Source organism: Habropoda laboriosa, unplaced genomic scaffold, assembly GCF_001263275.1.
Source record: "Habropoda laboriosa isolate 0110345459 unplaced genomic scaffold, ASM126327v1 scaffold14, whole genome shotgun sequence".
NCBI lineage: Eukaryota > Metazoa > Arthropoda > Insecta > Hymenoptera > Apidae > Habropoda > Habropoda laboriosa.
In genome coordinates this window covers 1,210,931-1,225,055 of record NW_017100137.1, presented here as the reverse complement: position 1 = coordinate 1,225,055, position 14,125 = coordinate 1,210,931, and the positions used below count along the sequence as shown (strand labels likewise).

The 14,125-nt window shown below is 36.3% G+C and overlaps 2 protein-coding genes across 2 annotated transcripts; both read left to right on the top strand.

Moving 5' to 3' along the window:
- Positions 1–2,019: 2,019 nt before the first annotated feature.
- On the top strand, positions 2,020–4,860 carry LOC108579008 (glucose dehydrogenase [FAD, quinone]-like). Its single transcript, XM_017942439.1, is given in 3 exon segments — positions 2,020–2,551; positions 3,625–3,961; positions 3,963–4,860. Coding segments are annotated over 3 exon segments (1,767 nt in total).
- A 4,599-nt stretch (positions 4,861–9,459) lies between these two features.
- LOC108579443 (tuftelin-interacting protein 11) lies at positions 9,460–12,588 on the top strand. The gene is made up of 8 exons (XM_017942987.1): positions 9,460–9,586; positions 9,696–9,915; positions 9,996–10,173; positions 10,252–11,207; positions 11,296–11,492; positions 11,576–12,004; positions 12,094–12,251; positions 12,340–12,588. Exons 1-8 carry the CDS (start codon positions 9,478–9,480, stop codon positions 12,586–12,588), a joined length of 2,496 nt encoding a protein of 831 aa, XP_017798476.1. The 5' UTR covers positions 9,460–9,477.
- Positions 12,589–14,125: the final 1,537 nt, after the last annotated feature.

Here is a 14,125-nt window from a genome sequence, read left to right as displayed (position 1 = left end):
GGTGACACTAGTGTGGATGAGAAAGATAGTTCAGTACGACGGTGTGATAAATTATAATAACCAGCATGACAATCAGCAGGGAAAGTCTCTAACCTCGGTCGACCAGGTATCTCTCACCTGGCAAACTTTTCCTGTGTCGGTGTTCGTGTTATTCTGTCGTAGAAACGTAACAGTTACGAGCCAAGGAACATTTCTTTCTAATATTATGTCATCGGGCAAGTCCGTGCTACGATGTGTTTCGTATTTCGAGTTACTTTCGAGAAATCAAACGATTCGTTCGGACGTATTATGTGCTCAGTTGGAAAAGTTGAGAGAAGCAAAACCAGTGAAACGTTCAAAGACTCTCAAATTGGAGCAAAGTGATTTTTCGCTATGACTATGCCAGACCACGTGTGACACAAAACGTGCAAACACAAATTAAGTGAATTTAGTTGCTATATTCTCTGCAGTGAGAACAAATGTTGACATCTACTCTGTAAGAAAAGATGGGAAAATTTTGTGGAACGTGAAGGTGACTACATTCTTTCGCGGCATTTAAAGGTACGTTTGAAATAGTGATCTAAATGGCACATCGATAAACGACACGAATTTATTCGACGACTTAATATACTAATTGTAAGTAATGAAAACACGTGGCGTTTGGTCTATAATTGGTCATCGCTTGCTGTTTTATAGGACGCAATTTAGGCTACGGATGTGACCTAACTTTCTTTTTTCCTTTTTGTGTCTTGTGACCAACTGAACTTTTTCTCTGAATAAAACATACTAATTAGCAGTGATAAAGTGAAAGTAACAATTAGAGGTGATTACGATATGCAATCTGAAATTCTACTAGCAAGAACTCTGTGGTCTGTCGGTGTAACAGGAACGTTAAATAAATAAAAATGTACGGGGACTCGTTTATACGTGACCTACATATATAAATGTGATTAGGCGTAACAGTGAAAAGGCGAACGATAGTTAAGCTCGCTTGTTAATATCAACGAGCAAGCGGTATTAAATTATTCACTCGAGAACCGCTTGGATATTGATTATTTTGCAAAACAAACTCCTTCGAACGCAATTTGCGTTTCCATTGTATTCTGTGTATTATAACATGTTTCAAATGCAATTTTTCCCTTAAATTCTATGCATAATATTATATGTCTTTCAAATATCCAAAAAACCGAAATATCCAAGTATCCACAGATTCAAACGCATAAATATCCAAGCACCGCGCGTTTAACCCTTCCGCTGCGACAGATTTTAATACGCAACGCGCACGACAGATTTAACCACCACAAAATTTTTTATTTTGGCCGTACGGTTTTAAAATTCGTTTCACGCGAAGCGTGAAAATTTGTAACATTTTTACTTTCCAAAAAATTGGAGAAGGCTGAAAGTTACATATACACCACCGGCCAAAAATTTGGAATCACCTCCCAATTTTCATCAGTACCGAATCTGCTACTAATTTTTCGTAGACTTGATATTGATATTATGGAGATAAATAGCAATTTATCTCATATCGATTGATTTGAATGATACAAAATTCGTTAAAAAATTCTTAAAGCTGCTCGACTTTTTTCTGCGAATTTTTGTGTAACTTGCAATGCACAGTGATTCCAAACTTTTCGCCGATAGTGTATATCCTACGAAAAAATTGGAACTTTTTATTTACTAGAGCAGTTATCTATGAAAAAAATTTTGAAATGAAATGAAAAATATGAAAAAAATTCCTAAACTTCTTTTTTCAAATGCCTCAGCACGATACACGCTCTTAACCCTTTCGCTACGGCAGATTTTAACGCGTAACGTGAGTGACTGCCGGTAAAGTTTTAACCATGACTGCAAAATTTCGAAATTCGGCTTATTAAATCAAGGTGACAGTGCGTGACCGATAAAATGAAGTATTAAATTAAAGTAGAAGTGCACCAAAAGGCTCCAACGCCTATAGGCGCCAATAGTAACGAAAGGGTTGAACAAAACACTTCTTCTGTGATAAAAAAAACATCCTTTTTTCTTTCTTTTCACAGAAACATGATTACTCTCGTGAAAATGATACTGCTGTTGTCATTTCTGGCCTCGAACGGAGGATCAGAATCGTTCCTGGACGCGATCAAGAACTTCCTACCACCGGCGGACGTTCTGAATAGAATCGATCCGAGCAACGAGAGGTACGATTTTATCATCGTCGGTGCAGGATCCGCGGGTTCGGTTCTCGCCAATCGTCTTTCGGAGAACAAAAAATGGAATGTCCTTTTGCTGGAGGCGGGAGAACCCGAGGGTATCCGCCATCAGATTCCCATTTTCGTCGGTTATTTCCAACTATCCAGCTCGAACTGGGGTTACAACGTGGAACCACAGAAGAACGCCTGTCTCGGAATGATCAATCGACAATGCTCTTGGCCGCGAGGAAAAATTCTGGGCGGCACCAGCTCTCTTAATTACATGATCCACACGCGGGGAAGTATGCTGGATTACGATACCTGGGCCGCGCTTGGAAACGGGGGCTGGTCTTACAAGGACGTCTTACATTATTTCAAGAAGAGCGAGAGATTCAACGTTCCAGGTTAGGAAATTCGCTGTATTATTTTTATTTATTTAAACACGCGGGTAGAGTAACACTTTTTCGTGTGCAAAGATAAACGAGCATTGTTGGTTCAAAACGTGGACGATGGATCTTCTGAAATTGAGTAAAGAGATGCTAGAAAAATTAAGAGACTGACGAAAAGTGTTAGATATCGTACAAAGGAGGTTGAGACAATTGTATTGTGATCCTGTGTTAGATATTTATTTTTTCAGAGCCGGTAAATTGTCATAACGAGAATGGTCTTTTTTCTAGTGAGACAAATGTGAAATATAAAATTTTGTTATAGCTCAATGTTCGTTAGAATATTTACATACACTACTGGCTAAAAGTTTCAGATCACTGTGTATTGCAAGTTGCGCGAAAAAGTCAGCAATTTTTAAAATCTTTTATCAATTTTTTATCACTCAAATCGATCGAAATGAACGTGAATTGATCTGCACAACGTCAATTTCAAATGGCTGGGCCAATATTGATGTAAATTTGCAGGTGATTCCAAACTTTTAGATGGTAGTGCATTTATAAAGTACAAATTTATAAAATAAAAATTCTAACACTATTAATTTTCCATTAGATACGTACAGAATTTTCTTTTCTCATTTTGAACAAGAAACTTCAAGACAGTGTGTCCCTTTAAACTGAAAACGCCATGATATCTCGCAGAACGTTCAAGACACGACAAAACTGTTTAGTGTAAACAGTATTTTTGTGTATGAAACGGTAGAAGAGATTTCATGGTCAAACAAATTTTTTCAAACGAGATACTATACATCTTTATTGATAACATGATAGCATTTGATTATTGAACGTACCGTGTGGTCCAATTCTCCAAACAGCAGTCGAACAACAGTTCTAAAATATCTCGTGCAAACGAACCAACGAAATGAGTGCCTCTGTGAAACGAAATCGCGTTACGATATCTCTCTGAAATTTCGCCCCAAAAAAAAAGCACCGATGACCCACAATAAAGTCGAACAAAAGCCAGGCACCTGCACGCGAAATTAACACGCCCCGCACGTACCCTGCCATAATTAACCAAGCGTATTCGTGTCTAGACATCAAGAACTCCTCGTACCACGGGGACAAAGGCTACTTGTGCGTTGAACACGTGCCGTACCACACAGAACTGGCGAAAGCATTCCTGAAAGCGGGCAAACAGCTCGGTTACGATATTGTCGACTACAACGGCCGGGACCAAATTGGATTCTCCTATATTCAAGCGAATTTAGACAAAGGAGCCAGATGCAGCGCGGCGAAAGCGTATCTACGTGTCAACAGACCAAATCTGAACATAGTAACCGGTGCCACCGTCACCAAGATCCTAATCAACCAGAAGAAACGAGCCTACGGCGTCGAATACAGGAAGAACGATCGACTTAGAAAAGTGTACTGCTAAACTGTTGATGCTATCGGGAATAGGTCCCAGGGACCACTTGGAAGAACTCGGTATCGAGGTGATCCAAGACTCGAAAGTAGGCTACAACATGTACGAGCACGTAGGTTTCCTAGGTCTGACTTTCATGGTGAACCAGCCAGTGTCGCTACTGCAAACCAGACTGCTCAATCCTAGACTGTTCTTCGAGTATCTGGTGAACAGGACTGGTCTGTTGTCGCTGCCTGGCGGACCGGAGGCTCTGGCCTTCATGAGGACCAAGTATGCACCCGACAGCAGACCTGACTTGGAACTATTGTTCGTCTCTGGATCTGTGCACTCCGACGGAGGTCTACCTCTTAAAAAAGCGCTCAGGATATCCGACGAGCTGTACAACACCGTGTACAAGCCGATAGAGGGTCAAGACGCATGGTCGATTTGGCCTATAGTTCAGAAACCTAGGAGCGTAGGAAGGCTCACTCTGAAGTCGAAGGACCCACTTGTGCCGCCTAGGATGGAGCCTAACTTCTTCACCCATCCGGCTGACCTGGAGATTATCTTGGAGGGAGTTAAGCACGCTATTAACATATCGAAGACCGAACCTTTTCAGAGATACGGAAGTAGATTGCACGATATTAAGATTCCTGGCTGCAGAGCGTTCGAATTCGCCAGCGACGATTACTGGAGGTGTGCTATCAAACACCTGCCCTCGATGATGAATCACGAGATCGGCACGGTGAAAATGGGACCCAAGGAGGATCCTGACGCTGTGGTGGACCCACAGTTGAGGGTTCACGGTGTTAGAGGACTGAGAGTGGCTGACGCGTCGATAATGCCTACTATGCCGACCGGACACGTGAACGCTGGTATTTACATGATCGGCGAGAAGGCGGCTGATATGATCAAGCAAGCTTGGTAGGAACGTTCATTTAGAGACACGTTTCGTGGTGGAGAATTGTGATACCGTGACAAGAGGATGTTTGGCCTCGCGTTTGTCGCGAGCTTTTCTTTTGGGATACCAATGTACCGCGGGCATGAATTTTTCCTTATAGGAAACCTGATTCTGATCGGAACGGTTGTGAAATGTTTGGTGGTCAAGAACAGTGTAAGGACGATTTTACTTGTTTCTTTGTACGATGGTATTGTTCGTAATTAATTGAACGGTTATGAATTTTATATTCGTTATTTTTAAGTTTTGAAAGACAGATGGTTTTTGTATGAAAAATATGAAATTGTATTTTTTTGCTGATTCTGCTTGTCACTTTGATGTCACGTATGAAAGTATTGTTAATCTGGCTACCGATCATAGCGTTAAGAATGAATACTAAGTACAGTAAATTCTCTACAAGTGTCAGTCAGTTTGGATTCTACAAGTGTCAGTATAGATGGTCCTACGCCTAGGTCTGTTCTTTTACGAGATTTCACGGCTCGACAATTCATAATAGAAAAATATAATTTCTTTAATTTTCCTTTTTTTCATCTGAAATTTTTTTTAACAAGTTGGTGAAATTTTTCTGATGAAAATGATATCAAACACGATATAATTTGAACAACATTTACTTATTCACTGTCACGCCAGACAGTGAACGTGTTAATAAGTAATTGTTCAAATTAAGTCGTGTTTGATGTCATTTTCATCAGAAAAATCTCATCAATATGTTAAGAAAAATTTCGGGATAAAAAAACGTGAAATTAAAAAAGTTGATATTTAAATCGCTTGGTTGCCTCGACTCACGTTTCATCCTTATCTTTATTCGCTGTCCTTGTCTACGTTCGGCAAACTACAAAGGCGGGCGCGAGGCTCGAAAACGTAGTCCCTGATTCTACAAGTGTCAGGTTTAGGTTCCTTGCGGACTGACACTTGTGGAGAATTTCAAGCGAGACATATTCGGCCCCACTGGTCACGAAATCGACGTTGAAAAGAAAATTCTTCGTAAATATTTTCTTACCATGTTTCTTAAAACATCGACAAATACAATATTGTTTATATCATTGTAGTGTTATTTTTAATAGAACCATGTATTTACTATCAACCTCGAACTGTTTCACTTCTACTTTTCATACTTCGTAATTCTGTTCCAGTACAATAAACAGACTGTACAGGAATTTATCGATTACAAAATAAAATAATCAGAAAATATTCGTCAGACAGAATGCTGCGAGCGATACGGCTCGTTTATGATAAAAAGAACACGAACCAACAAGAGTAAAAATAAATCGCATTTATATTAACGCGTACCAGACGAATTACGTAATATCCTTGTTTCGCGTCTTCTTCATAATAAAGGTAAAAATAGCAAGTGGTGATAAATGGGGAATTACCAACGAACGAGAATCCTTTCAGCCCAAATTTAATATTAAGATCTACGAGGTGATTAAGAAAAAGGTCTTCGCAATTTTTAAGCCGTATAATCCTTGCGTATAATCGACATAACCTATAACGGTACTATTTTTCCTTTATTCCTCTGGAAAGAAATATTAGTTTTAGAATTGCAATTTTTCGAATTACAAACAGTACTGGCTTCACTCGCTTTTCTCTATATTTCTTTATTCCTCTGGAAGAAAATATTAATTTTAGAATTGCAATTTTCCGAATTACGAAAAATACTGGCTTCACTCGCCTTTTTCTGTATTTCTTTATTTCTTTGGAAAAAATATGTTACTTATAAAATTTCAATTTTCCGAATTACGAAAAATAAATTTACAATTTCATTTTACAAACGTGAAAGATGCAAAAATTTTTAGAAAATAAATTTGCATTCTTTCCACCTTCTAAATTAAGACCTCTCTTTAAAATACACACACAAAACGATCACGCTCGTTGAAAAAATTCCGTGCTACGTGACCAAAATAAATTCGCCACAAAAATGTGAAAATTGAAGAATTTTTTATTTTCGCTATCTGTATTTACAAATAAGCAGCAGGTTAAGCGTATAACGCGGCAGCAGTAAAAAGCATTTCTCCATTTAAAAGCCGCATCGTGTAGCGCCATTAAGGGGAAAAAGTAATTTCACTTCATTAGTCGGGCGAGAGATAAATTATTTGCGTGCAGAACGCGTCGTGCAACAATCGGATGACCCACATCGTTGTTCATTCCGGTAAAAGGTAACTTTATGTGTAAAAGCATGCAATGGGTTCATCAATGATGACGTAAATGTTGGGATGAGTCATACTTCACGTTTCGATACGTTTCTACGTAAAATTCGAGGATAGCGATAATGAACGAACAATAACTGTGTTCTTAGTATTTGTTTGCAACACTCTCTAACTAACCGGTTCATTATATTTTCATGTATGCATATTGCATTTGTGAAGAGATAATTACTCTACAACATATGACAAGCTTTATCTCATTTCTTTTCACACACACTGTAACATTAACATAAATTACACTAATTCTTGTTGTTCAGAATTGCTAGTCTTCTTTACATTTTTGAAGGAAAATCTAAATAATATTGACATAGGTACATACACACTTTGCACTTGAAATATGCTCTTGCACTTATCAAAGTTATCACATGTCACTAGTAATGAAATGGAGGAAGATCAAATAAGGAGGTTAGATGTGACTCATTCATCTGTAACGCATTAGTGAAATCAATACGTATGTGCATAAGTGCAAATATGTAGGCAATATGATTTTTAGGAATACGAAAAGTTGATCATCTTTGTACAGATGTAATGTAATTAGTTTTGAGGAAAAGATTTATTTGAGAGGTATATATACACATAAATGGAAAAATCTAATAATATAGATTGGTAAAAATGTTTTATCGAAACATCACATTAATGATGTTCTCTCCTGTGGATACATAGATCGTTCATTTTATGGTCTGATATTCAACTGCCTTGGTTTAACTACAGCAGTACATATGAGTTTATTAATTTCACCTTCAGACTACTTGGCCCATTTCTAAAGTTCCTCTATGGACATGCTTTTTCAATAAAACTAATATTCTGATTTAATAAAATAGAACAATCTATACAATATTCTTATGCCTTTGGTAGATTTTACAAGTGATTGATAGTTTTGCATTGCATAATGTATTTTTCAAAATTTGATGTTTTTTTTTACCCCTGAATTAATAATATTGCATGCATGAAATGTTATTTTAAATTGTATTTGTAACACACAAATGACAAGTTTCCTGATGTCAGGAAGTAATTAAGATTCCTCAGCAATTATATTCTTTGCACTGTACTAAATGACTAGCTGCTTACACATGCACAAACTAAGTGTCACTATGTGTGAAGCCAAACATACTAAACGGATACAGACAAGGACAGTATTCTGTCAGATGATAAGAGTCCATCAATTGGTTAATTTTGTAGGTGGACAAATCATTTTATATAAACCATATTCAAACAACAATCCTTGAAATTTTAAGACACACAACGATTAATGTTATTTCTCACGAAACCGCTGACAGAAGCTCTCGAAAGAAATCAAGCGTGGCAGCTCTAGGATAATATATTGCACCGCTTGACTAAGCCATAAAAAAAATTAGTGTTTCTCATTTATTTACATACCTGATACAACGAGAGCTTCGTTTGGACCACAGGTATGAACGTTTCCCATTGTCAAATGAATTTTTTCTTAACGAAGATGCAACAACAAACCGGCACAAGCAAACAACCAGCACTAACACGGTTACCACTAACACTAATCTATACAATAAATTGGCAGTGATGAGATACGGATTATTTTAAAAACCCCGGTAAATCATTAATAACATACGATAACCCGTGTTGGTTGTGCGTCGTAAGGTTACGATGTTACTCAAAGCCACTACCCAAAATTATTTGTAGCTTTTGCAAAACCCTAGCTTGCGGCACTGCCAACTTGAGAATTTGCGTGTATAGCGACATCTCTTTAAAATCGAATGTCTTTTCTGTGTTATAAATCTTAATTTGAAATTAAATTCAATTTATCTAGAAGAATTTATACAAATATTCGTTTTATAATTATAATTTTTGAGAATAAATTAGAAAAAGAAATGAGAAATATGTTTATACGATATTTAAAATATATTATTTGAACATTGGTAGCTTTGTTGGGTACTAAGCCTGTTTTATTATAAGATAAATTCAGTTTGATAACTTCCCTATCTCTGAGGAAAAATTATTGGCTGAAAGCTCAAGATATGATATAATCTTAAATATTTGAAACAACCACTTTGAACTTTTTTTTTTCTAGTTAAGTATAGAAATAAAATCTGCTTATCTTTTTTCATAATAAATATTAAAATTATGTAATAAAATGTTTCCTGAAACGTAATAATTTGCGCTTAGGTGTACATACTGATATGACGTTGCGCAGCATATTCTGGTAGCACTGCTAGATGGGAATCAAACGAATGCAGTTCAGTTCCATGGGAATGTAACAAAACATAACCTCTAATGGTTGATAGTCCGATTATTGTTTTGCTTTGTTCCCATATGGCATCCAGTGTTTATAACATAGTTGAATATAATTGAATATAATTACAATTGTTTTACATTTAAATTATACACAGTATTAACAAACTCTGACAAAATGTCGGAAGACGAAGTAGAAAGTTTTGAAATTACGGATTATGACCTTGATAATGAATTCAATATTAATCGTCCTAGACGAAAATTAACAAAAAAGCAGCAGATGCTTGGTAAGTTTTTTTTGCATTAATAATTTTTTTACATTACTTAATAATAAAATAGATTTTATACTTGTTCTGATGTAAACTTTGAAAGCTAACCAAAACTATCTTATTCCAGGTATTTGGGCAGATGATAGCGACGAAGATGAATTATCTGCCAGACCATCGTTTAAAACTTTTGATAAAGGACCAAAAAATTATACAACCCCTGTAAATTTTGTAGCTGGTGGTATTCAACAAGCTGGAAAGCCAAAGGAAGAATCAGGTGATAAAGATGATGATGATAGTGACAGTGAGAGTGCAAATAGGTCACAAAAGGAATTTCCAAATAGTTCAAGGTAGGCTGCATATAATAAAATTTATTTAGTGTAGCAATGTTTATATAAATATGGATAATACAATATTTACTTTGTTACAGTTCTGATGATGAAAGGCCCAGTAGTATGCAGCAACGTACATCATTTTCATTAAATATAGATGGAGATATTGCAGGGTTACGTAAAAAGAAGCACAAAGTCAATCCTGTACTAATACAAAGTGGAATGGGCAGCTGGGAAGTCTATACAAAAGGTATTGGAGCTAAGTTGTTGCTGCAGGTATATATCAAATATTAATCATTTCATCGGTGCCATTATAAAAATATATTTATACATATTAATTTGATAATGATTTAGATGGGGTTTGAACCTGGGAAAGGGCTGGGTAAACAGTTACAAGGTATCAGTGCACCAGTGGAAGCACATTTGAGGAAAGGCAGAGGTGCTATTGGTGCTTATGGTCCAGAAAAAGGTCCAAAAGTTCCAGACAAGAAAAAGGAAGAGGAAGCAGAAGAAGGAAAGGAAACCAAAGCTAAGTTATCACAATGGAGAAAAGGAGATGGAAATGCTACAAAGAAGAAAGTAAATTATGTGTATCGCAGTGTTGATCAAGTTTTAGAGGATGGAAAATTAAAACCTAATAAAAAAGTGAGAATATCTAATGAGATGAGTAGGGTGAAAGTTATAGACATGACTGGGCCAGAACAAAGAATTCTTAGTGGATATCACGCAATAGCTGGAGGTCAACAACGTCCCGACGAAAACGTTGTTGTCATTGATAAAAAATCTAAGGTTTACTTTGCACTGCCTGAGCTTCAGCATAATTTAAACATACTTGTGGACATGTGTGAACAGGATATTATTCAAAATGACAGAAGGACAAGGCACTTGAGTGACAGAGTGATTGCACTGGAAGCTGAGAAAAAAAATTTATCCAAGTTTATTGACCAACAAGGCCAGCTTATTGATACTTTAGAAAATGTCCTTTCAATTGTAGACAGGTTGATGGATGAAACAAACCAACTGACATTACAAGAAACTGCAGAAGCTTTTAAAGACTTACAAGATAAATATTATGAAGAATACAAAATGTATGAACTTGGTGAATTGGCTAGTAGTTTTGTTGGTCCTAAGATAAAAGACTGTCTGGTTAGCTGGAATCCACTAATGCAACCGAAACAACCAATCAAATTGTTTGAACAATGGAAGAGTATTTTAGAGAGTGGTACTACTACTCTTCAAACAAGAACTATGCACCCATATGACCAACTTGTTTGGAATGCATGGATGCCATCAATTAGAGGGGCTACACAGTAAGTACTTTATTTTATAAAAATGGAAATCATTAATACACTTGTGAAATAAAGTGTTTAGAATAATTTTTACTGAATTTTTCTGTAGGCAATGGACGTGTAGACAACCAGATCCGTTAATTGAATTAATAGAGCATTGGATACCATTACTCCCAAACTGGATATTAGAAAATATTTTAGATCTGTTAATACTTCCTAAACTTACCTTGGAAGTGGAAGAATGGAATCCTCTTACCGACACAGTACCCATTCATACATGGATTCATCCTTGGTTACCACTTTTACGTAAGTACATATTTAAAAATATTCAAAATTAAATCTTATTAATTTTATAATAATATTGGTTTCACAATACTACAATATTATAGGGAACCGTTTGGATACTTTAATATATCCCATAATACGGCGAAAACTGGGATCTGCATTGGGTGGCTGGCACCCATCTGACAGATCTGCTAGGCTAATGTTACAACCATGGGCTAATGTCTTCGCGAAAGGAGATATGGAGGCCTTCTTAGTGAAAAATATCATTCCAAAATTACAAATCGCACTTTCGGAATTTGTTATAAACCCACATCAACAACATTTGGATCAATGGAATTGGGTATATGAATGGAAGGAATTAATTCCATCGCATATAATGGCGGGATTACTCGATAAATTCTTCTTCCCTAAATGGTTACAAGTTTTGGCACTTTGGTTAAATCATTCCCCTAACTATGATCAAGTTACGAATTGGTACATGGGATGGAAAAGTATGTTGAATGAAAAACTATTGGGTGAACCATTAGTAAAAGGCAAGTATTTCGCATAATATTAAGTCTGATATATATTCTGAGAAGTAAGTTATTGAAAATAATATATTTGTATCTTTATTCATTTACAGAACATTTTAAGAAAGCATTAGACATGATGAACAGAGCAGTTTCCGCGCCGCAGAGTCATCAACCTGGTGCAATGGAACAAGTTTCGTATTTAACAAGTTTAGAAAGGACTCAACCTACTATGTCACAAATGCCCCCAACTGCTCAGCCAAGAATGGAGGTACGATTTAATTTACAAGAATTACATACAAATAGTAATAATATGTAAATTTTATAACATTGATAACGATATATTTATTCTTTTACAGAGACTTGCGGAAGCAGTTAGGACAGCATCACAAATACCTCAAGGTTTCAAAGACCTTGTTCAAAAGAAATGCGAAGAAAGAGGTATTTTGTTTATGCCTATACCGAATCGGTACAGAGAAGCAAAACAAGTATATAAAGTGGGCAATGTTCAAGCTTACATAGACGGAAACGTCTTATTCGTGTGTCACAATGGCATGAATTGGATGCCAACACATTTAAATGCTCTACTAGATATGTCTGAACTTTAGAAATAATTATAGTTCTAATTTAAAAAGTAATTAACTCTCACTTGTATATGTGACTATTTATCTTGTACATATACTGTAAAATATCGTGAAAGATACGACGTTGAACAAGTTGCATTGGCAACGGACATAGTCTAAAATAGACTGTCATTTTTTGTACGATTTACGTTGTATAATAAATTATTATACTACCATATTCATATACATACATTTTTATTATTTTACAACTAATGAAACTCCTATTGAATCTCAAATTTTCGAACCCTCTCCATTTTATTTGACTCCATCTGCTCCATTCCTAAAAAATGTAATTTTTCAAAGAAAAAATTAAACTACAATTATATTACTATATATCCAATTAGCATAAACTAATAATAGCAGAGGTATCAAATACTTAAGGAAGAAAGCACGAATCCCTCTTCGGAATAATAAAATCCACTTCTCTCATTCCCATACAAACCCCTCAGTTCTCGCTTCTCTATATAGCTTTACGCATTATAGCTACAAGACGTTGTATCGAGCCGCTCCATCTGAAGCGTTTCTACGTGTTTCGTGTGAGCGGAGAACATCTCTTTCCTTCGATGGTACTCCCGGCATTCACGTTTCACAAATGCAGTCCCGCGTTTGCGAATGTTTGTCTTATTGACCACTTCTGTTCGAAACGGTTCGAAGTCGAACGCGTGTAGGCGCCCCTAGTTATCCCACTACCGAGGCGCAGCTATAAAACTCCTCGATATGGAAAGTTGCACGTGATTCTGCGGAGTCGTACGTATGTACCTACAGAGTCGCCCAATAGGCACCGTGTATCAACCACCACGATGTGTGCCGGTCCTGTGTACCAGCCATGGGCGCCACCATACGCGAGGCAAATGGGTTTCTTCTAGACTTACCCAATGGGTGAACTGTATTCCTATGCAACTTCTAAATCATGTTCACTTCTTAAATAAGTGGCAATTGATTGTATCAAATTCCATACGCATAGACATATGTATGCATAATTGCACAAGTATCTGTGAAACTTCTATTACGTTGAAGAATTTGAAATGCGCATTAGAGAAAAAATGGAGAAATGTATAATACTAATATTATGAGTATAGAATTTAGAAATTCCGGACTCACTAAGTTATCGTGAAATTTGCAAAAAATTAATCAACTTGTTAAAGTTATTTTTAGGTTATAAGAATCGATACAAATGACGTCTCTCTTACTTCACTTCTTTTCAGAAAGTTACTTCAAATAGAAAGCACGTGTTTGCATATTTGCATTTTCTCTTTTCAAAACTACAGAACAGAGCAAATACAAAGCAAGATATTAGCAAATAATATAAAATAATACTTGATTAAATTTCATAGTGGGGGTCCTACGTTTGTCTTCAAGTAAACAAGTAATTTAAAACAGTTAACAGGTAACTTATCCCCCCACGAAACCTTAGATTTTCTCACTTTCAATTATCGTAAGTAGCTTTTCTCAACACGACAATTACCACTAGTAAGTACATTCAGCCGCGACAATCGGAATACCAAACAATTCGAGGCATACA

Coding starts and splice junctions, on each gene's coding strand:
- LOC108579443 (XM_017942987.1), top strand. CDS start 9,478: ATGTCGGAAGACGAAGTAGAAAGTTTTGAAATTACGGATTATGACCTT. Junction 9,916..9,995: donor GAATTTCCAAATAGTTCAAG/GTAGGCTGCATA, acceptor ACTTTGTTACAG/TTCTGATGATGAAAGGCCCA. Junction 10,174..10,251: donor GAGCTAAGTTGTTGCTGCAG/GTATATATCAAA, acceptor ATAATGATTTAG/ATGGGGTTTGAACCTGGGAA.